The following is a 24,910-nucleotide window of genomic DNA, read 5'->3' on the forward strand; positions in this document are numbered from 1 at the left end:
CGTCACGCAGAAGGTGCGCGACTGCACTGCACTGATCTCTATGGCATAGTTTGAGGCGGTTGCTTGGTGACGCATGACTTGGAAATCTGATTGGCTGCGCAGGTTTGTGTGTGATTGAAGAATCGCTGAGTTGCGTAGTGCGTGGACGTACAATAACGAGGCCTCTGCAGGACTGGGGACCAACAGCCGTTTAGTTACCCACATTATTCAAAGTATCTTATTTTGTGTTCATCAGAAGAAAGCATTTGCAGGTTTAGAACAACCTGGGTAACTTATTGACAGAATTTTCATTGTTTGGGTGAACCATATATTTAAGGTGGAGGACACGTGCTTCTAAACCCACTCTTTTATTAACATTTTGATAGTCTGTTAGAGCTTGATGGCCATAATTATTATATTTTACTTTATACATTATTAGACAGATGAATTAATAAATTATAATTAATATAAAATTTATAATTTATGTTCATCATAAATATATGAATAATAAATAAACATATTTTACATAAAGAAAATGCTAAATTATTTGGATTTAATGTAGTCCTAATTTAAGAAAATTAATTAAAAAAATTAAATTCTGCAGTAACAGCTGCAGAACTGTCACACACACACACACAAAATACTAATAAGAATTGATAATTTACATACATGAGCATGTTTTCTCATGGTGTATTGTTAAGCTATGAGTTATTCATTGATGATTTGTGTCATCAGCTCATTAGTAGAATTTTTTGCTCTAGAGTTAGCACCTTTCTTGCTTGAAACTTATTTGGAGAGTATTGCGTCTGAGACACTTCTGCCTACTTTATCACAGGGATTACTTACTTTAAATGCCTAAGAAAGACATTCTTTTGATTGATAGCTGGCGTCCAATTTGTTTATTAAACTTTGATTTTAAGATATTAGCTTTGTTACTGGCCAAAAGACTCAAACTGGTTCTGAGTACAATAATAGATGAGACTCAGGTTTCATCCCAAAGAGGTGAGAGATGAGGCATTAGAAATGAAAGTTTTGTTCTTTTTTTTAATTAAGCCTTTGATTAGTACAAATTTTCTGAAGAGACTCGATCACTGTACCATGAACATAATTACTTTTTTCACATTTAAACATTGTTTAGGGAACATAAACAGAAAATTTGGACTAAACCACATGATACGTATGAATTACTTCTCTTTATGGATTAGTTCTCTTTTGAAGTTTATGAAGTATTAAAGTGGTAGTTGTGTGGACGTCATTCAAGGGACAGAAATCTTATATTCTATTAAAATATCTTCAGTTGTGTTTCAAATATAACAAAAAGCTGAGTAAACTGATGAAATGTTCATTTTTAGCCAACCCTGTAATAAAAGTATATGGCCATAAGTGTCACCCAAGATGCATGGTAATGCCAGGTTGTGAACAGAGCCACTGTGTGACTACACAATCAACTTAGCAGAATGGTTCCTGAGAGAGAGGTTGTCATTAATTTTTTTTTTTTTCAATAAGCCAAGTTCCTGGCTTCTCCCAAGACCTTCAAGGACCCAACTGACTTCTGAATCAGCTGTAAAGGAGGAAGAAACAGATTGTTCTGTTAGGGGAGACTATATTTCAGAATAAGAATATCTATATTCATGCTGTATCTATATTCTGTGTTCATAAATGTTTTGCTGATTTTGTCATATCTTCTAGAATGGGACAGCGATATTGAATCAATTGGTCTCTTACTTCATTTGATTCCACCATCATCACAAGGCTGCAAGGAACCTGGAAAATGTCATCCTGTCAAGCTGAAAAACATCTTCAAAAAGGTACATTTGGACATTTCTGTCACTACCTATTGGCTGCCTCAAAATATTGGCATAATGACATATTGACATAATGAATTCCTGGCTCCAAAGAGATTTGTCTTTACGAGGAAGGGCTCTCCTCACCAAGGTGGAGGGTATTTTAGATTGACCTACCCCGCTCTTTCTTTGTATGTGGATAAAACAATTTCTGTAGAGGTTGGCAGAATGCTTTTTTCCAGTGGAGCTATTGCACTTTTGAAAAACTCAGGTGATTCTTTATTCTCTTCTACCTCTTGGTTACATCCTTGTGAGAAAGCAATATGGAAGATATGTTTTTTTTATCTAGTCCCTCTCTTAGGAATATAAAGATTAAACAACTGTTTGTGGAATTACATGCAACTGTAGTGCAAATATGTTTGTGAGAATTTCCTGCATCATAAATGCAAAACCTACAGGAATGTGTAGAATAATGGACAATACCCATGCCGAAATTCAGGTCATGCTTAACTTAGCAAGCAAAAACTAAATTACAGAAGCCTATTTACAGATGAAACTGACCTGCACTTGAAGTTTTGAACAGATCCTCTCACCACCAATGCAATGAAGGGTTGCATATTCTAGCTATAATAATCTCTGCAGCTCAAACACTGGATTAATTTAACCTATCGCAAGGCTAGAGTAACATTAAATAAAACTTTTTTTCTTTTTGAGTGTATTACTACTGCTTTGAGTTGATTTGTAGTAATACATACATGTTTGACATGCTTGTGTTTGTTATGCTGTGTGTTGTCAGTGGTGGCGTCTCCTGCTGGCCTCACATTCCTGCTGTTAATGTCGTCTGCCCTCCTCATCTCCAATGCAATCAGCCCTGCGTCTGCCAGACAGAACCAGCTGCAGAAAAGGTCTCCAGAGGACTTAAAGAAAATCAAAGAAGGCTTTACTGCACTGGACAAGTTTGCTCATAGCAGAATTGACACTATTACTTCAGTAGTCTGCCCTTTTCTGTATATTATACCAGTTTATGGGCCACTGATAAGTGACCTTGTCAAATTTACAGCATCAGAAATAAAAGGATACACTGATATGGATCTTCTCATGGGTGAATTTGAAAAACTTAACGCTAAGATTGACCAATATAATGTAGAGCAGAAGTGGAACAGGCAGCTGGGCAAGTGGTGCCTACCACAAGCCAGAGATACTTATTGAAGACGCGTGGACTAAGTACACAACTCTGTTGCAGAGTCTTAGGGATGGGAAGAAATGGGAAGAAATGAAGAGGCTTAAGTATGAATTTATGAATCTATATACAAAGTATGAGCCTGCCACAACGAGATTACACAACTTGTTGCTGAGTAAGGAAGGAGTGAGCTTCAGATATCCTCTGGGAGACTCACTGGCTGAACATGTTAACTGTCATGAAAAGAATATCAGAGAATACACTGTGTTGATTTATAAACTCATCTGCAAAGCCAATACAATGAATGAATTCTACTACAAACTCAAGAACACTGATGCTAAGGCTGATGAGATGGCTAAAATTGCATATGGCGCAGCATCAGTGATGTTCCAAGTCCACATGCAGTGCATTAAAAACAGCATGAAATACGTAAGAAAGGATGTTAAAAGTCTCATTGACCTGAAAAAAAAGCTCGTTCAGAACTAGCAAAAGAAGTCTGGTCATTCCTGGTGAATGCATACGACAGGTACGACTGGATGGTTGTTGTCTTCATTAGCAAGAAATCTCAACATGAAATAGTTACGTTTCTGAACAGTAACGTCTTGACAGGATTTACTCCGGTGGAAGAAGGCATCGTTACTGTGGCAGCTTTAGTCAAACAAGCCATTGGCAGAAGCATTAACGAGGAAGTCCTGTGTTACAAAGTAGCAAAGAAACTCTCTGAATGTAATGAACTTGTGGAAGGTAAGCCAGTATCTCAGACGTACACAGCAGTGCACACTTATTTAAGAGGCGCTGACGACAGCCAGGATGCACAGAAAGAACAAGAGGAAGACTATGACGTCAGTGCTGCTCCAGATCAGTATATTTATAGAGGGAAGTGTAAGAAATGTCCACTTCTGAAAGGAAAGTTTGTAGTTTTGATTAAAAGTGATAAAGAAATGATGAAAGAAGATCCCTGCTCCACGTTGGACTGTGGTGAGAAAGAAAATGTTCCTGGCCGTGTGCGAGTGTAATAAGCCATTCTATGGCCAGAATTGTGAGAAGAGCTTAGATGACTACGAGAAGAACTTAATGCCAAAGACAGCAGTGGTAGACAGAAAGCATTGTTTGGTTGGTTCTGGCTAAAGACGGAATTCTGGAGTCAGCGAATTTCATGAAATGGCATAATTTCTGAAAATTGGTAAAAGTTCACATGTAACTAAATGTTCTCACTGAATATATTGGTGAAGCAACAAAAGCACTATTTTTTTTTTCAATCCATGAAAACACATGAATCCCAGAAAATAATACTAAAGACTAAACATCTCTATCATCCAAACCTAATCTGAACCTCATTCCTTTCAATACAACAGCAAAACTGAGTGCCAGAGTTACAGTCCATTTCATGAGATTTGTTTGTGATGCCTAGCTTGGTTTTCATTTTTCTGTGATGATGTATGAATGAAACGCATCATCAGCTGGAGTTGAGCTGTAACGCAAACTGCTAAGTAAAGCGAGCCTCTGTCCACAGGCAGGAGGAACTGTATTTTATGAGGTCAAATAATAATTTAAAAAAAAGTAAAAAAATGTATCCCATTCTGTGCAGCATTTTTGCTAAAGGTGATTCAAACATAAATGGCCAATTCTGTAACATAATGGGCAAAAATCTATGGTTAAAGTGTTTGAAAAAGATACATTTATATTTTATATTTAACTTTTAAAAGTTATATTTGAACTGATTTAATATTCATGTATGCCTTGTGTTGATGTATTTATAGTAAACTTCAACCCCCCCCCCCCCTTTAAACATATGTATAATTAACTTAAATATGTTTCATTTTACAAATGTTAAAATGTTATGATCAAGTCCAGACTGTCAATGTGATAAGAGTTCGAACCACATGCTTTTACTGCTTCAAGCTTTTGCCCTGAATCTGTGAGCTGGTAAAAATTAATAAAAATATATAAAAAAAAAAAGATTTGCCATTGGGATGTCTTTTTATTTGAATGCCTACATGTTTTTAAAATACAATACTATTTAAATATAAAGTTATGTGGTCTGTTAAAGTACTGAATAAGACATTGTGTTTCTACTCTACACTGTAAAAAAGTCTGTACCTCACCTTTTTTGGGATTGTGTTCATGTAGCTACTTTTTGTAAAAGAATTTGTCTATTTTTACGTGGAGATGTACAAATGTGCAAGGAAGGGGTGCCTCCAGGACAGGTTTGAAGATTTCCTAATTTGTTGCTACACAAATGATTGAAACATATTGACCCAAACAAATTTTGGTGGAAGAGAAAAAATATTAACAAAGAGAGATCTAATTGATTGGTACTGCACTTATCATTAATTAAATCAAATTTATCTTAAAATAAATGTTTGGAGACCTAAAGTGTAGATATGTGTGTGTGTATATATATATATATATATATATATATATACGTATATATGTGTTATATGTATATATATATATAAAGACAAACAGATAAATAGATAGATTTATAGATAGATAGATAGATAGATAGATAGATAGATAGATAGATAGATAGATAGATAGATAGATAGATAGATAGATAGATAGATAGACGTCTGTTTATTATATAATGCAGCATGTTTGCGCAATTTCATTCTGTATTGGTTGTTAGCTGTACAACTTTAGCTCGAGTCTGAGTCTGCTGTGAGCACTCCAAACGACAAGGGGGCAGTGTTACAGAAAACAGAGGGGAACTTAAAACCTCATCTCCGTGCGACCGGAAATAGTCACAGCAGAAGCGATGGCAGAATCAGGGTGAGTGTTTGGATTCACAGAAAAATCTAAAACAATCTGTGTTTAATATCTGAAAGACTATTTCTTATTTTTCATTTTTTAGTATACATATAATGTTTTTAATTTGTTTGAATAATTATTTTCCCGAATAACCGTATATAAACCGGAGTATGTGGGGATTATGTGAGCGTGTTTTCACATGGTGTGAAAAAATAAAAAATAAGAAATAATGTTTCAGATGTTAATCACAGATTGTATATTATACTATATATATATATATTTTTCTGATATTGGGTCTCTGTTTGTACTCCTGACTATGGAGTGAGTTTTGGTTCTTTATTACATGCGAGAAAATGATTTTTTGCTATCAGTGTGATAACTTTTTCTCTCAGATCTTTTATTTTCTCGCATGTAATAAAGAACCAAAACTCACTCCATACCTGACCAACAAACACGGACATGAATTATCAAAGCAGACGTACTTAAGGCGGGCGTACACGGTGCGATTTTTGCTGTCGTACGAGTTCGCATGCGATTTTTTTAAATCGTGTGGAAATCGCGTATGCTCGTATGGTCGCGGCTCGTATCATTTGCGATGAATTACGAGCCGAGCAGAGTGGCTTACGAGCACTTCCCGACCATTTTTAAACATGTCTAAAAAGTTCGTGAGCTATCGGTTTGAATTCGTGCCATTTGTGCGGTTGAACGAGCCGATTTGTTGATTTATCTGAAGTTGACCAATCACGAACTAGGAAAACCACAGAAGACGAAGACGGCAGCGCCACGGCGAATGTGGGAGGATAAACTCGGTGAAGTCTGACAGGAACAGTGTTCGCTGTATGTTTCTAGCAACGTATTCCAATGCCTTTTTAGTTATCTCTCGCTCTCTCTCACACACGCATATGTAGTTTACAGGGACTCTCCATAAATGTAACGGTATTCTATAATGTTTATCCCCATACACTACCTCTATCCATCACGGAAAATGCATGTTTAAATTTTAAAGCCATTTGGTTTACGAGGGCACAGGAATTGTTCTCACAAACCATGTTTACATTGTAACACACACACACAGGGTAAACACGTCCCAGTTTCCTATTGCTGAAAAATAACCTGTACGTGTAAGAAACAGTCACGGCTCGTATCAGTATTTTATATCCAGTTATGAGAGAGGGAGGGCAGTTATATTAGGCGCGTTCCACTTGAAGCAGCGCTTCACAGAATGATCACCTGTATGACATTAAAGTACCGCGAGAGCGATTCGAATGCATTGGATATGTGTGCTCTCTTTTCGCTCTCGCGGTACTTTAATGTCATACAGTGATCCTTCTGTGCGTGCAGCGGTGCTTCAAGTCGAACGCGTCTGTCTGCTTCGTGCGATTGTTTCTGGAATTCGCAGGTTGTAAAATCGTGTCATATATAATCTCGTCCGATACGATTTTCAGATAAACTCACTCGTGCCGTGTGCGTGGACATACGATCTTCCGACCATCCGAATTCGCACCGTGTACGCCCGCCTTTACGTATAAGTAAAGTTAAAACCATTATTTTACAAACTTAAGTAGTTTTGATACAAAATATCTATACATTTATTAATTTGAATTAAAACTGTGTGCATATTTGGTTTTTGTTCAGAGATGAAAAAGTTATCAAGCTCGTTCCTGAAAATCTTCTCAAGAAACGGAAGGCCTATCTTGCTGTCAAAGCTACTCAAGCCAAACTTGCATTGCAGCAGAAGAGAAAAGTGGGAATTCTTTCTTAATAACCTGCTTTTATATATGGTCCAACAATTGTTTCTGAACAAAACTGATATTTTCTCAACTTGACCAGGTTCAAAAAGGAGTTCCCTTAAAGTTTAAGCGATTGGAGGAGTATTTAAAAAACAGCAAGAGGAAGAGTCGAGATGAGACCCGACTCACCAGACTCAAACACAGACCTCCACCGCCCATGCCACCAAAAAAGAACAGTCTTGTGTTTGCAGTCCGCATCAGAGAGTAATGTCCACTTATGCAACATTCACAATGAGACTTAGGTCTCTGCAGAGCAAAAATGGGCGTTTATCACCATGTGGGTGTTTCCAAACTGCTGGGTGTTTCTAAATCATGCAATCTAAATGATCCCCCTTACCCAACCTAACCTCATTATTACATCAACCAATCTGGTAACTCCCATTACTTTCCTGCAGAGACCTATACTTGTTCACAATGAGGTTCTTCTTCTTCTTTTAGTTGTTTGGCCGTTCACTCCATAGGAGCATTACATTATCTCACCCTCAGAACATATATTTCTATATCCTGTAGCATAGACCTGTAACCTCCAAAAAAGGTTAAAACAGCCCTATATATCTGATTGTCACTTAAACCCTTCCCCAGAAGATCCACAACGCTCACTGGCCTATTTTTAATCCTATTAAAAAGACTGTCACGCTGACCATCATATTTACCACAATTAAAAATTGTGCTCAACTGTTTGTAAAATATTACATTCGTTACACATCCCACTTTCATGCTTCCCCATTAATGCTAATGTTGAATTTAATCCTGTATGTCCCATTCTTAATCTAGATATCATTACTTCTTTTCTATATCTTCCAAAACTGTACTTTTTTCCCTACTGATTTCTCAATACTATAAAACCACCTACCTGTTCTGCTATTTTCCCTTCTTTGTTGCCATTCTTGTATTAATTTCCTATTAATCTCAGATTTTATTTCACTTCTACCCAAAGGGACTTTAACTTCCACCATGTTTTTCTTTAATGCCTCTTTTGCTAATTTATCAGCTATTTCATTCCCTATTATAACAATATAACAAAAATATAGACTCAACTGATATTTATTCTGTGAACAAAAACTATTTTCAAAAGACTATCTTTTATGAAATGTTTGGCAGTGAGATGAAAGAGTGGAATGATTTTCATGTTTGGTCAAACTATTCCTTTAAGATTCCTTCAAGACTATTGCTTTATTGATTGTTCCAAATCGGCTAGAACTTTATTTTCTCTCTTTTTTTTTTGCTTTGTAGGATCAAAGGTGTAAGCCACAAAGTGATCAGGGCCATTCAGATGCTTAGACTAAGGAAGATCTTCAGTGGCACTTTTCTGAAAGTCAGCAAGGCTTCTATAAAAATGCTTAAGACTGTGGAACCCTATGTTGCTTGGGGGTGAGTACTCATAAAATGTCCATTTTATTTAAAAGAATATCTGAACAGATTTTAAAAACACCAGATCTGCAGATTGGCTTTGACCTTCATCTACTGTCCAGCCTGTAGATGGGGACAAAAAAAAAACTGTGCAACAGTTGAGTAGCATATTCATGCGTTTTAGGTTTATTTGGATTTAAAGGACTGGCTTCTTTTTTTCTTTCTTTTTTTTTGTTGTGAATTTACCTTATTTCATTTATTGATGTGATCTCTTATCAGTTATCCCAACTTGAAATCAGTCCGTGAGCTTGTATTGAAAAGAGGTCTGGCAAGAGTTGATAAGAGGAAGATTCCTCTGACTGACAATACACTCATTGAACAGCATCTCGGTAAGTCTTTGACACATTTAATTCAGTGGGAGATTGGGGATTTTGGTGTACCGAACAAAACTTTTCAGAATGAACTTTACTATGTAATATGAACTTTGGGTAACACTTTAGAATAAGGTTCCATTAGTTAATGTTAGTTAACTACTTTCGTTAACATGAACTAAGCAAGAACAATCCTTCTACAGCATTTATAAGTCTTAGTTCATGTTAATTTCAACATTTACTAATGCATTATTTAAATCAAAAGTTGTGCTTGTTAACATTAGTTAATGCACTGTGAATTACCATGAACTAACAATGAATAACTGTATTTTCATTAACTAACATTAACGAAGATGAATAAATACAGTAATAAATGTATTATTCATTGTTTGTTCATGTTAATTAATACATTAACTAACATTAACTAATGGAACCTTATTCTAAAGTGTTACCGAACTTTGTAATCAGCTTTTTCAAAAAGGGGGCAGTGTAAATTATATTGGACCTATAATCGACAATAATTGCAATTAATCGCATTGGGAAATAGTGTCTATAAATGTACAGGTGCTGGTCGATACATTTATTACACACAGACTGATATTTCAAATGTTTATTTCTTTCAATTTTGATGATTATAACTGACAACTAAGGAAAATCCCAAATTCAGTATCTCAGAAAATTAGAATATTGTGAAAAGGTTCAATAGAAGACACCTGGTGCCACACTCTAATCAGCTAATTAACTAAAAACACCTGCAAATTCCTTTAATGGTCTCTGTCTAGTTCTGTAGGCTACACAATCATGGGTAGACTGCTGACTTGACAGTTGTCCAAAAGATGGCCATTGACACCTTGCACAAGGAGGACAAGACACAAAAGGTCATTGCAAAAGAGGCTGGCTGTTCAGAGAGCTCTGTGTCCAAGCACATTAATAGAGAGGCGAAGGGAAGGAAAAGATGTGGTAGAAAAAAAAGTGTACAAGCAGTAGGGATAACCGTACCCTGGAGAGGATTGTGAAACAAAATCCGTTCAAAAATGTGAGGGAGATTCACAAAGCGTGAACTGCAACTGGAGTCAGTGCTTCAAGAACCTCTACGCACAGATGTATGCAAGACATGTGTTTCAGCTGTCGCATTCCTTGTGAGCCACTCTTAAACAACAGACAGCGTCAGAAGCGTCTCGCTTCAAAAAGGACTGGACTGCTGCTGAGTGGTCCAAGGTTATGTTCTCTGATGAAAGTAAATTTTGGAAATCAGGGTCCCAGAGTTTGGAGGAAGCGAGGAGAGGCACACAATCCACGTTGCTTGAGGTCCAGTGTAAAGTTTCCACAGTCAGTGATGGTTTGGGGTGCCATGTCATCTGCTGGTGTTGGTCCACTGTGTTTTCTGAGGTCCAAGGTCAACGCAGCCGTATACCAGGAAGTTTTAGAGCACTTCATGATTCCCGCTGCTGACCAACTTTATGGAGATGCACATTTAATTTTCCAGCAGGACTTGGCACCTGCACATAGTGCCAAAGCTGCCACTACCTGGCTTAAGGACCATGGTATCCCTGTTCTTAATTGTCCAGCAAACTCGCCTGACCTTAACCCCATAGAAAAATCTATGTGGTATTGGGAAGAGGAAGATGCGATATGCCAGACCCAAGCAAAAGAGCTGAAGGAGCAAAAGAGCTGAAGGCCACTATCAGAGCAAACTGGGCTCTCATAACATCTGAGCAGTGCCACAGACTGATCGACTCCATGTCACGCTGCATTGCTGCAGTAATTCAGGCAAAAGGAGCCCCAACTAAGTATTGAGTGCTGTACATGCTCATACTTTTCATGTTCATACTTTTCAGTTGGCCAAGATTTCTAAAAATCCTTTTTTTTTGTCTTAAAGGGGGGGTGAAATGCTATTTCATGCAAACTGAGTTTTTTACACTGTTAAAGAGTTGGATTCCCATGCTAAACATGGACAAAGTTTCAAAAATTAAGTTGTACGTTTGAAGGAATATTTTTGTTCCCAAAATACTCCTTCCGGTTTTTCACAAGTTTCGGAAAGTTTTTTTTGAGTATGGCTCTGTGTGACGTTAGATGGAGCGGAATTTCCTTATATGGGTCCTAAGGCACTTCTGCCGGAAGAGCGTGCGCTCCCGTAGAGCAGAGCACTGAGCAGCACAGACATTCACTGATCAGAGCGAGAGCTTCGCGAAAAGTCACAAAAGAAGTGTGTTTTTGGTTGCCAGGGCAAGACAACCCTGCACAGATTACCAAAAAAAAAACAGCATTAAGGGACCAGTGGATGGAGTTTATTTTTACAGAGCATCAACGGAGTTGTGCAAGTGTTTGTTCCCTGCATTTCGAAGATGCTTGTTTTACAAACAAGGCCCAGTTTGACGACGGATTTGCGTATCATTTATTTCTTAAGGATGATGCAATCCCAACGAAAAAGGGTCACGATTGTGTGTTGGAACCGCAGGTGGTGAGTAAAACTGCTTAAAATATCTCTGCCTCCTTGTTAGTGCGTCCCCTCCCATGCCAGAGACCGGGTTCGAGCCCCGCTCGGAGCGAGTCGTTGCTGCTGCTGCTTTCGTTCAGTTTCAGCCTCTGGATCTGATTCTGGATCATAAATAAACGGCTGAATCTGACTGTAAGCCATGGTTTGTTTTGGATGATGGCTTTTCCCTCACGGTAATGTCACAGCTTCCACATGCTCTCAACGCAAAAGCCTACTGGCGCTCGTGATTCTTTAGCTCCTCCCACACGTCACGCCTCCAGCCGGTCGTGTTTTTCCGGGAAAAATCGGTACAGACTATCTTTCTCTTATGAATATAATAAAACTAAAGACTTTTTGGATTTATGAAGGATGCAGTACTACTCTATATGTACTCAAGATTAACAGGATATTGAGTGAAAACGAGCATTTCACCCCCCTTTAAGTAATATTCTTATTTCTGAGTTACTGAATTTGGGATTTTCCTTAGTTGTCAGTTATAATCATCAAAATTAAAAGAAATAAACATTTGAAATATATCAGTCTGTGTGTAATGAATATAATATACAAGTTTAACTCTTTGAATGGAATTACTGAAATCTACTTTTTGATGATATTCTAATTATATGACCAACACCTGTAAATGATTTGAACAGACCGTAGCAAAACAAAATCCTAGTAAATTTGTAATGACAATTATCTATTAGGTTTCATATATTTATACTACAGTTTTAAATTAAACATATAGTTTGAATGGGTTTCTTCTGTTTGTGTCTCAAGGACAACATGGGGTCATCTGTTTGGAGGACCTTATCCATGAGATTTATTCTGCTGGAAAGAACTTCAGGTTTGTCAACAACTTCCTGTATCCGTTCCGTTTATCAGTACCACGACATGCTGCTAGAGACAAAGTTGGACTTCTGAAAGATATTGGTGAACCTGGACCCAGAGCTGAGGACATAAACACAGTCATCAGGAAACTCAACTGAACCAATGGACCGTTATTTTGTCACCGTTGTCAATTTCTTTTTTTTTGAGAATAAATGTATATTCAGAAGCAGTGTTGTGGGTAATGCTTTACAAGTAACTCGAGTAACCTAATCAGATAACATTTTTCAAGTAACTAGTTGATATCGGGTATTTTTTTCAAATAAGTAACACCAGTTACTTTTTTCCCACTTTATATTGTCCCTAATACCTGTGTACTTGCGTAGTAACTAGAGGTGTACGTAGTATGTAACCACAGTGTAAGTACACATTAGTACATAGTAGCTACAGCTCTAGTGTCTGTGTAACTACATGTATGTAACAACCCACTGAATGATTTGTGTAAGTACAAATGTATAACAGGATATTGGTAAGAAAACTTTTTAATTAATCTGGGCCCGTATTCATAAAGATTCTAAGAATCCTCTCAGAAAACTCTTAATTAAGCTTAAAAACTTTTACGTAGGAGTCTTGGCTTAAGAGTGATTCTGGACCGATCTGAGAGCAACTCTGAGTAAGGAAAAGACAAAAACTTTCATCTTAGTGAGGAGGCGGGGGTTGACACAATCTTTTGAAGACTGTGATTGGCTGGTTGTCCAAGAATGAAAAAAAGAGTGATTGTAAGTATAGGGTCTATTCTAATTCTCACTTAATTTACATGCCTAATTTTTCCTATTTGACCGTTCTCTCTCTCACACACACACACACACATTATACATGTGTATATAAATCCTTTTTTATTTACCATGCTTTTACTTTCTTATAAGGTATTTTATTGGCTTAGAATGATAAAAATTGTTCCACTCTTACCAATTACAGTGATTGCTGTCCTATTCAAGTGGCAGTTTGAATGTTGGTTTTAATGTATCAAACATGGAATCAAAACCAAGAAGGGCGAGAAACCCAAACTGGAAAGAGAAACCGTGTTTACTGTTAGCCCAGTTAGTGGATGAACACAAGGCCATTCTTAAAGGAAAATTCGGGTCGGGTGTCACAGCAAGGGACAAGAAGCAGACATGGGAGCATATAGCACAAACTATTAACGGTTCATTCCCCCTGCTTGTGCGCACCTAGTCTGCTATATTCATAAATGCAGTTTTTTGAGCCTGCAAGGTGGGAATGTCCAGTGGAAACGAAATGAACTTCGACACAATAAGATGCTCTGAAAGTGCTGTAATTGTGTGATCACTGCTTACAGAAGGTTGTGACAGACCCAAAGCATCACTATTGCATTGTTGCATATTCCCAGTTGCCAAATATCGTAATGTAGTGATTACTTAATTTATATATTAAATGATAAATTATTATATAATCTATACCGTCTTATTAACTCACTGTCATCCATTGTCTGCAACAGATTTCTTCTGCCTCTTCATCTTTCTGCCATTTTCTCCTCTGCTAAAGAAACTCTTAAGCCTCTTAAAAGTCCTCATATGTGCTCCTAAAAAGTTTGAGGAAACGCCCACATTTCTAAGAATTTTCTTAGAATTTTGTCACTAGGAGCTACTTTTTACATTAAGATTCTTTATGAATATGGGCCCAGATATTCATGGAGTCAACTATGTTTTTTTTTTTTTTTGAGTGAGTTATACAGAAAATATACATTTTTACATAACATCACATACTGATAACATTTACAGAGAAAAGAGTTTTATATACACTGTGTTTCCTTTGTTACATCACATTATAATTTAGAAAGGATGAGAAATTTGGTTTACAAAGTGCCCACTCATTCTGTTGTATTCCTTTTAATGGAATTAAATCAACTTTTTGATGATATTCTAATTATATGACCAGCGCCTGTATATGTGTGTGTGTGTGTGTGTGTGTGTGTGTACACACCCCCACAGACACTCAAAAATAGAGATGCTTTAAAGGTTCTTCACTGTGATGCCATAGAACCCCCTTCCTCGAATCTTACCCTGGAGGTCCAATGCACTGCAGTGTTTAGCTCCAACCTGATCAAAGTCACCTGTCTGGGATTATCTAATGATCCCAAAGACATTAATTGGCATTGATTAGCATGCTCAGGTGTGTTTGATTAGGGTTAGAGCTAAACTCTGCAGGAAAGTGGATCTCGAGGTCCAGATTTGAGGATCCCTGCCATAGAAGAACCATTTTTGGTTCCACAAAGAACCATTCAGTCATAGGTTCTTTAAAGAACCATCTTTTTCTTACTTTTTTATAATAATCTGTAGAAACTTCTTTCGCCACAAAGAACCAAAGAAACCGAAGGGTTCTTCAGATGTTAAATTTTCTTTATGGAACCATTTAGACAAAAATTTTCTTCTATGGCATAGTGAAACACCTTTATTTTAAGAGTGTAGAGAGAGACATTATGTTGCACAAGTTTGTTTAAGTTGAATACATTTTACAATTTTGAATTTTGAGGAATTAAAAAAAAACATTCATTTATTTGACCATTGTCTCGGTTCAAGATTAATATGGATGGTTTTAGAAACAATCAATTTATATATTATTGCTTAGAATGTTATAGGCGTTAATAACTTAATGCTCAATAAAGTTGGAAATAATTTTTTAAATGAGAAAAAAAATGGTTTGCAGGCAGATCATTTAATCTTGTGAATGTGAAAGGTTACCAATAAAATAGTTTTTTTTTAAATATATATTTCAGTTTTTCCCCCGTTTGAGAAAGGATAATTGATTAGCTACTTTATGAAAGTCATGAGTGAGGCGGCGACATTGTGACGTTCCCACAGCGTGACGTCGGAAGCACGTGTATCAACTGTGGAGCAGCAACCTCTATGTGATGTCAAGGAGAGTACGTTAGGGGTGGTCTGAACCGAGACTGGTTTAAACCTTTCTCCATTCATTACGCATTTTTCATCGGAATAACTGTAACCAAGGTAAGATGATGACATGATGGCTGGGTAGAATGAATGACAAGGTAGGCTAGCTAAAAAGCAGCATCGTTCATTATAATGGGAGCGTTCTCTTCATTTGCTACACAGCGCGAACGTATTACCGTACGTTCTCGTGGGTAGCGCATATTTCGCTCTGTTGTGATGTAAATTTACATTAGCATTTCATTTCCTTTAAGGCATCGTGGTATTCTACGCAGTTATTGCATGCGAGGACAGAAGTCATCCCAGGAAACATTAGCGCGAACACGTTGTAGCTGTCAGATACAGTTCATAGTAGCTGTACATCGGGTTAAACCTATAACTCATCTAACTATGAAATCAAATTTCAAAGCCGCTCTCTCTCTCTCTTCCTGTGAGTAGTAAACTATCAATCTATTTCTTCTCGAGCTCGTGGCTCTGTTGCTCGCGCATAGCGCGTGGGCTGAAATAAGTAAACCATCTTCGTTTAACTAAACGCCATTTTCTGTGATGCTACGCTCATAAAATGTCTTTTTTTAAATTAATATTGTGATGGATTAAAATTCACTTCAAAACAGTGTTGTATCGCGCTATTAAAACGAATTGGAAATATGTCAGTGTTATTCAGACCGGTAACGTTATTACTTTACCTGTAAAATGTTGCATTTCAACCCTTCAATATTTTTCTTGAGACCATATTGTATTAACATTTCATTTTGGAGTCAGGTACCTGGACTGGAGTAATGGCTGATGGAAATTCATCTTTGCATCACTGTTATATATATATATATATATATATATATATATATATATATATATATATATAGATATAGATATAGATATAGATATAGATATAGATAGATATAGATATATATATATAGATATAGATATGTGTGTGTGTGTGTGTGTGTGTATATGTCTGTCTGGCCTTAACCGAACACAAACATAGGCCTGAACTTTTGAGGAACACTGAAGCTATAAACTTTGATTAAAACGTGTCCAGGACATGAATTGTCATTCTGTATCAGTATTCCAGTAAGTGGCTGCAATAATTGTGAAGTGTTTGTCAGATCTTGTGTGAACTGATTTTAATCTTTGAACATTAATTTATGTAGAGAATTACTGGGCAAACATTGATTTAGAAATACAGGTTGCATAATAGCTGTTGTAAAAAGATTTACAGCTGTGATTTAATGTTTTGTTAGAAGGAGAAGTGAACGACAAGCTGCGAAAATCCAGGTATCGGCATGAATTTGCACAGCTTGTCAGTTAACAACAGCTCTGTGTAGTAACAGCTGCTCTGTGTGAAATCATGCACCTGATGGATGGATACCGCTATTTAGATAACTGGCTTTACTGACAAGATGCGCATTAATTATCGGCCGATATTTATTGTGCACCCCTATAATATAGGAACATATTGTCAATTGTTATCAGCAGTTCCCTATTATGAAAAGCAAGATGAAGATAAAAAAGAATATAGAAATATGTTTTAAGTTGTTATAACATAAAATTTACCTGACGGACAGCCTTGTCATGTAGCTAGGGCTAAACATTGAAAGTGGTATTTCAAGGTAGATTTCCTCTGTTGGTAAAAATTGGGTTGGGTTTTAGAATTAATTCATTTAAATTGACATCCCTATTTATAAGATAAATATTGTGGCTATTTTTTTTTTTTAAATCAAGAAAGGCAAATTATAGAGGCACCCAAGCTGAAGCAGCATAAATCATCGGACAGTTGGGTTGTTAGTTGATTGGATGGTTAGATGGTGTAATACAGTGGGTTCTGATGCTGCTGGTGAGTCATAAGCTGTGTCTGTATGCAGGAGCAGGCCTTGATCTCATAGAGGCTAAAGAAAATCAAACAGACACTTTGCTATGCTGTTACCCCACTGTTTGATCATAAAAAGCATTGTGACCATAGAAACTATACAAGTTTGTCCTTTTTTTGCCCCTTGAAAGGCTAAATATAATTTGATTTCTTATCCTAGATTACTTGGCTATTTTGCAGAGTAATAGGAAAGAATCTGAGCAAACCGCAAACATTTGGACAGCGTACAGTGGCTTGACGAATCTTGGCCTGTGTGTTCTTGCATCTTTCTTCACTGTTCTGCAGATAAGAACCGGTCTGTCGTTTCTTTTCTTTCAAATAAGAAGTTAGATTAAATTGGTGTGAAACCCTCCATTCCAACCCAAACATATTTTGTGTGGTGTTGTTATCTGAGTTGTAAGAAAATCTTCTAGGTCAGAGTCTTTCACTGTCTTTATCATGTCACACGTGACACTTGCCCTTTAGCATACTGGCCGACACAACAGCTTTGATGACACTAAATTAATCTGATGTTCCACAGCCAGGGTTTGATTAAAAATATATGTTTGTGTGTATATATTTATTTTAAAGTTAAACAACTGTTCTTGAACTCAAAATGAAAAATATCTTGTGTGCTGTGGTACTAAAAACACATGTTTCTGATTGTAGGCTGTAAGGCTGTATTGTTCCATTGAACAGGTCAGGATTGTGTGCAGTAAATTGTGTACATTGTATGCAAGTAATTTACAGATCGTGCAAGTGTAATCAATAAATGACAATTAGCAAACTCAAACAGTTGCAATAAGCTTTAGTTTTACCATTTTACAGGATGTTATACAACTTGTCTGCTACTAAATGTGTGTACATGATTTAACATTGTATGAAATTAAAGTCCTTTTACTTAAACTTTGCTGTTTGGGGTTGGTAAGATCTTTTTAGTTTTTTTTTTTGTTCAGTGCATTCTTGCAATCTGTAAGGCAATCTAATGACCCCAGTTTTATCAATGTTCAAGTTCACTGCTCACGTTTACATAGAACCAAGTCTCTGCTCCACATTTATTTATTTATTTTTGATAACCAATTACACGCGTATGGACGTCACCGTATGGAAGATCAAATTTGTTGCTACTTTGGTTTGATTGTGAGTCTTAAGTTATTTTATTTTTAGGTGTATAATAGTGCTAAATTTTGATTTAAAATATATGGACTTTTTGAGTTGTTTTGCACATATTGCACAATGCATTAGTGTATATGTTTCCTTACTGCTAGTTTTGAATCTTTTATTTTAATCTGTAAATTCTAACAATCAGAAATTATAATTAAGATATTCAGTTTGCATTTTTGCCTAATCAGTCTTTTAATTTTTTTTTTCATAGCACGTCACCTGCAGTCTTTCATGATTCACTCCACTGAGCCTTCACTTACCCTTCACTGATAATCCAGGGGTCACATCACTCTGTGTGCTCCTCCCCATACCTCACGGCATTATGGGGGACGTAGTCCTAATGCACTTCAGCACAGTGGATTATGTGATTTTCGTCGTGCTGCTAGTAGCCTCTGCAGGAATCGGCCTTTACTATGCCTTCTCAGGGGGTTGTCAGAGGACAACACAGGAGTTCCTGCTGGCTGACCGCAGCATGCGCTGCCTTCCAGTGTCCCTTTCGCTGTTGGCCACCTTTCAATCAGCAGTGGCCATCCTGGGTGCCCCATCTGAGATTTACACACATGGCACGCAGTACTGGTTCCTGGGTTGCTCCTATTTCCTTGGCCTGCTCATCCCTGCGCACATTTTCATACCTGTTTTCTATCGGCTCCACCTCAGCAGCACATATCAGGTAGCACTTTAGAAATTTACTGTACAGGTGCATCTCAATAAATTACAGGGTTGTGGAAAAGGTCATTTCAGTAATTCAACTCAAATTGTGAAACTGGTGTATTAAATAAATTCAGTGCACACAGACAGAACTAGTTAAAGTCTTTGGTTCTTTTAATTGTGATGATTTTGGCTCACATTTAACAAAAACCTATCAATTCACTCTCAACAAATTATGGAAAGAACATGGATATTAATTCTAAAAGAGTGGGAACCTTGTAAATGTCCCACATGGTATCATATTTATTTATTGAAAGTGCATTCTTTTTCCTCTTCATAGTACTTGGAGCTTCGTTTTAGTAAAAGTGTTCGGATATGTGGCACTGTGACCTTCATCTTTCAGATGGTGAGTTGTGTTTAGCACCTGAATGTGTGCAATTGGATATTAAAACCAGTAGGAGTATAATCTAGTAATTAATATGAATTTTGTCTTTTACTCCTGTTTTGTTAGGCACAAAGACTGTTGTCAGTATAAAACCTGAACTTTCACTTAAAAACTTATTCTGACCTCCCCACTAACATGGACAATATTTTACTCAGTGTTGTTGATCTAAGTGCAATGATTCTCAGAACTATCAGTTACTTAGACAGGGGGAGTTTCAAAGAAAAAAGTTATTATGTGATAAAACAATCTAGTGTGGTTTCAGAAAAGTATTACAGCTGTTTCATTTGTCATATTCATATTTTTATTTAGGTGATCTATATGGGAGTTGTTCTGTATGCTCCAGCACTTGCACTTAATGCAGGTAATTAAGACTAGGCTACTGATGCATAACAAGACATGCATGTTGATGTATATCAGATCAGTAGTTTTTTTGTTTAGTTTTTTTTATGCTTTTCCTCTTGTAAATGTTTATTTGAATTTGTTTGTGATCACAGTAACCGGGTTTGACCTTTGGGGGGCTGTGCTGGCCATGGGATTGGTGTGCACGTTTTATACAGCTTTGGTAAGTTGGAGACATGCCTCAGTTTACACAAGCAGAAAAGAAAATTTATACTTTTCAGTTTGTAAAGGGAAAGGAATACTTTTAATCAGCAGGGATGCATTCAAATGATCATAAGGGTCAGAAAAGACATTTATGATGTTACAAAGATTTAATTTTAAGTTAATGTTATTTTGAAATTTCTATTGATCATACATATATATATATATATTATAGAATAATATAGAAACAAAATCATCATTAACATTAAAATATTAAGCAGCAGGCCTGTTTTCATGCTGATAATAATAAGAAATGTTTCTTGAGAACCAAATCAGTATATTAGAATGATTCCTGATGGATCATAATGAGTAATGAATGGAAAATTCGGCTTTATATAAATTACATTTTAAAATGTATAAAAAGTATAAAACAGTTATTCTAAATTGTAATACTATTTCACAACACTTTTTTTGATCAAATGAATGTAGCCTTGGTGTAGCCTTAGTTCTTCTTTTCTCTTTATCTCCAGGGTGGTCTGAAAGCGGTGATCTGGACAGATGTGTTCCAGACAATCGTGATGTTTGCGGGGCAGCTGGCAGTGATTATAGTGGGTACCCATCAGGCAGGTGGCATCGCTGAAGTATGGAAGAAAGCACAAAACGGCAGCCGTATCTCAGGCCTTGAGTGAGTGATGCGATTTTATATCATTTTGTTTCATTTATGTGTAAACTGTTCCATTACGATTATCTAACAAACACAGTTCCACTGTAACTGAAGCTCACATTCTTTGTTTTGTGGTCCCCATGGCAGCCTGAACCCTGACCCTTTGGAGAGGCACACATTCTGGACTCTGGGAGTCGGGGGGGTTTTCCTCATGCTAGCCCTGTATGGAGTGAATCAGGCTCAGGTCCAGAGATACCTTTGCTCCCGCACAGAAAAAGAGGCCATCATGTAAGAAAGAAGTTGTTTTATGCAACATTTTTACGCTTTCTGCTGTGTTACTTAACAAAATTGGTGTTTTTTGTTCTCCAGGTCCTGTTATGCAGTATTCCCATGCCAGCAGATTGTGCTCTCAATGGGCTGTTTAATGGGTTTGGTTATGTACGCCCGATATGGGGAGGAGAGCCCACTGGACAAGGGCTACGTCAAAAGTAACGACCAGGTCAGATACAAAAAACATTATTTTTTTGATAGAAATTAATACTTTAAATGAGCAATGATGTATTAGATTGATTAAAAGTGACATGAAGACACTGTTTCAAATGTTTCTTTTGGCTTTTGTGTTGCATCACTGAATAATGAAAAAATTTATCATGGTTTCCTCAAAAATATTAAACTGTTTTCAACATTGATAATAATCAGAAATGTTTTTTGAGCACCAAATCGGCATATTAGAATGAATTCTGGAGGATCATGTGACATGACCATGCTGGAAATTCAACTTTGCTTCACAGGAATAAGTTATATTTTAAAATATATGAAAATATAAAAATTGTAGTAATATTTTACAATATTTTCAATGCAATGATTAAAAACCAGATATATATGATATGATTGTTTATTTTTATGCAACAGCCTATCGTTTTGAAAATCATTACATTTTGTTTTCTTGATAAGGTGTTATGGCCTTTATCATTATCTTCTGTACGTGTTAATCATTTCTTGTTATCGTTTGATCTCAAGGTCATCACACCATCGCTGAATTGATGTTAATTTGGCAGTTATTATGGGGAAGTCATGTTCCACCTTTCTCTCCTTCTGCAGATGGTGCTGTACTTTGTAATGGATGTGTTGCAAGATCTTCCTGGTTTGCCGGGACTTTTTGTTGCCTGCCTGTTCAGTGGCGCTCTTAGGTATTAACAAGATTTTGTGATGACAGCATATGTATGTATGTATGTATATATTTAGCTGTTAATTTTGATTTTTCTTTAAACGGGGTCCAATTTATTTTACAGCACTATCTCATCTGCCTTCAACTCCCTGGCAACAGTTACCATGGAGGACCTGATCAAACCTCACGTGTCACCCATGACAGAGGCGCGTGCCACCTTGTTATCGAAAATGTTGGGTAGGCTATTTTTCAATAACTGCCTGAAAGGCAGAGCTTATTATTTCATATATTAGTTTCTTTACGAGTTGTCCATTGGGATCATGGGGTAATAATTTTTTGTCATTATATTCCCCCACAGCACTTGGCTATGGTCTTGTGTGTCTGGCTATGGCATACATTGCCTCTTTAATGGGTTCTGTGCTGCAGGTGAGGACCATGATTATCTAATATGGAAATAAAAATAATAAAGTAAATGCAGACAAATTTGAGATGTAATTTAGTATGATGTATTCCTACAGTTAACAATAAACTATATTTATGTATATTTTCCTTAATGTTTAACATCTTTAGGCAGCACTCAGTATATTTGGGATGGTGGGGGACCTCTTCTTGGTCTTTTCTGTCTCGGGATGTTTTTCCCTTGGGCCAATTCCACTGTAAGTCAAACAAAGCATCCACATCTATACAAAACTGTTGAAAGGATTGGGTCATATTTTTGGTTTGTTTCATAAGTCTCTTACAGTATGCTCACCAAGGCTGTGTTTAGTGGAACAAAATACAGTAAATATTAGAAATACTTACTTGTCTATTTTCATCTAATATATTTAAAAATGTAATTTATTCCTGTGATGGCAGAGCTGAATTCTCAGCAGTCATTATTTAAGTCTTCAGTGTCACATCTATTTTTATTTTATTTTTTATGTCTTGTCACTAATGCGTCCATTGGACTTTGGTAGATATTTTCTTGGTTTGATTTAATTTAATGGACTGGGTGTGTTTTCAGGGTGCTCTTGTTGGGCTGTTATCGGGGCTGGTCATGGCTTTCTGGATCGGTATCGGAAGCTTTCTTTCACGAATGTCTGCATCTGCACCACCTTTGATAAATGCCACCATCATACCTGATGTAGGAAACATGACCACAGCTATCATGACGACGCTCATCACATCTAAACCCAGGTACCCAGGTGCATATTTTTAAGATAGTAGAAATACCTGTTCTAAAATGCTTGATTACTTCAGACAAAGCAGAAATCCATTTGTTTAGCTTCTGTGACCAGTTGCATAAACTTCTTAGATCCTACAAATTAGTCATAACCATAAGGAAGTTGCATAAAAACAATGATTGGTCTAATTTGAGACTGAAAAGTAAGACAGTTCATAAAGGCTTTTCAACATGATAGATATATCACAGACTAAACTGGCCCATTTATTCTGTCGTCTTGTATTTTCAGGCCTTCTGGAGTTCAGGCTCTGTACTCTTTATCATACATGTGGTACAGTGCTCATAATTCTGCCACAGTTGTGGTGGTTGGACTACTGGTCAGCTTTCTCACGGGTAAAGTGTGTTTCCAAACCGATCAAACACTCTACGTTTAAAGTTTTGTTTGGATGCTGATAAAGCTACCTTTGTGAATATGGCTCATTTGTAGTTTAATCTGTGAAATGTTAAGATAAGAGTTTACTGCCCAAGTTAGATTGCACAAGGAAATCATCTTAGTTTTCCGGGAGATGTTTTCAAATTGCAGATCGCAAAGGGGCGCTAGCAGGTCTGAAAAAGAAAAAGATAAGTTGTTTTGGAAGAATAAAACTAAAATGCCATTCAAATAAATTGTTACTCGTATATTATTGGGTAGATGCACTGTTAAACTAATATGAAGTAAATATATTCAAGAATAATGTTTACATTTATTTTTGTTTTAATACAATGACATATAGAAGATAATCATGTAAAAGTGAATTGATCCACATAAAAATATATTATATATTTTAGTAACCGCTTTATATAAGGGCACCTTAAATCACTCAAAAGTTTGAAAATCCTTGGTGTATGTTATACAATGACATTTATTAGCAGTTTTGTTTTAGTATTATTAATATACTATTATAGTATGTATTATTTAAAAGGTTTTACTTTTTATTTAAAAACTAAAAATGTATCTAATATTTATAGTTACTATATATTCAGTTATTTAAATTGCCAGATGCTCATTTTAATAGTTTTAGAATTTACAATGTACAATAACAACATTGATTGTTAGTCTGCAACAATTTTTATCATAATAATTTTTTTCTGCTTTGTGTTCACTCAGGGCCTTCAAAGGAGAAAGATTTAAACCCAGGCACGATTTACCCTGTGCTTGGCAATTTGCTGTTCTTTCTGCCCCAACGCTACAAGGAGAAACTGTGCTGTGTTACCCCACTGGATGACAAGGTAACTCACTTAAATGCTCAGCTGAGCTTCACTTACGAATCAAAACCAAGTTTCAAATACAGCATTCTTCTATTTTGAATGGTTATGTACGTCTGTGTCTATGCTATAGTCTAAAGTCATGGACCAACAGCCTTACCAGATGGCCCAGAAAGAGAGCAATGGCATTGCCGGCACTAAAGAGGAAGACCAGCTCAGGGAAGAGGAAGGAGAACAGAAATCCGCCCAGCCTACTTGCAACCTGGCCCATACGTTGCAGGAAACAGCCTTGTGAAATGTCCCATACAGCGACAGTCCTAAAGGGTCTTAGTTTCCTACAGGACGTCGGTTATTGATGCCAAAACAGCGTGCAAATTCACAATCTCACTGTTTTCCCCTCTTGAATTTGGTAAGAATCTTAAGTGCAGAAGTTTATTGTGAGCCCTTTGCAATATTAGTACGCTGTGCCCTCAACTGCCAGTGATCTCGTTTATATGTGGTACCTTTTGATGTCAGTGGTCTGTCATAAAAATTAGATTACGTTTAGATCTTGAAT

General features: G+C 36.7%; 1 protein-coding gene and 1 pseudogene across 1 annotated transcript; both read left to right on the plus strand.

Moving 5' to 3' along the window:
* Positions 1 to 5,618: 5,618 nt before the first annotated feature.
* LOC113062835 (60S ribosomal protein L7-like 1) lies at positions 5,619 to 12,739 on the plus strand. The gene is made up of 6 exons (XM_026232854.1): positions 5,619 to 5,715; positions 7,330 to 7,438; positions 7,525 to 7,688; positions 8,718 to 8,855; positions 9,114 to 9,223; positions 12,459 to 12,739. Exons 1-6 carry the CDS (start codon positions 5,702 to 5,704, stop codon positions 12,665 to 12,667), a joined length of 744 nt encoding a protein of 247 aa, XP_026088639.1. The 5' UTR covers positions 5,619 to 5,701; the 3' UTR covers positions 12,668 to 12,739.
* A 2,651-nt stretch (positions 12,740 to 15,390) lies between these two features.
* Positions 15,391 to 24,701, plus strand: LOC113062836 (sodium-dependent multivitamin transporter-like; annotated as a pseudogene).
* The last annotated feature ends 209 nt before the right edge of the window (positions 24,702 to 24,910 follow it).

Source organism: Carassius auratus, chromosome 45 (assembly GCF_003368295.1).
Source record: "Carassius auratus strain Wakin chromosome 45, ASM336829v1, whole genome shotgun sequence".
Taxonomy (NCBI): domain Eukaryota; kingdom Metazoa; phylum Chordata; class Actinopteri; order Cypriniformes; family Cyprinidae; genus Carassius; species Carassius auratus.

Bases quoted from the DNA above. Each gene is read 5' to 3' on its own strand.
- LOC113062835 (XM_026232854.1), top strand. The intron at 7,439-7,524 runs GTGGGAATTCTT...CAACTTGACCAG, and splicing joins CATTGCAGCAGAAGAGAAAA to GTTCAAAAAGGAGTTCCCTT. The intron at 8,856-9,113 runs GTGAGTACTCAT...ATCTCTTATCAG, and splicing joins GAACCCTATGTTGCTTGGGG to TTATCCCAACTTGAAATCAG.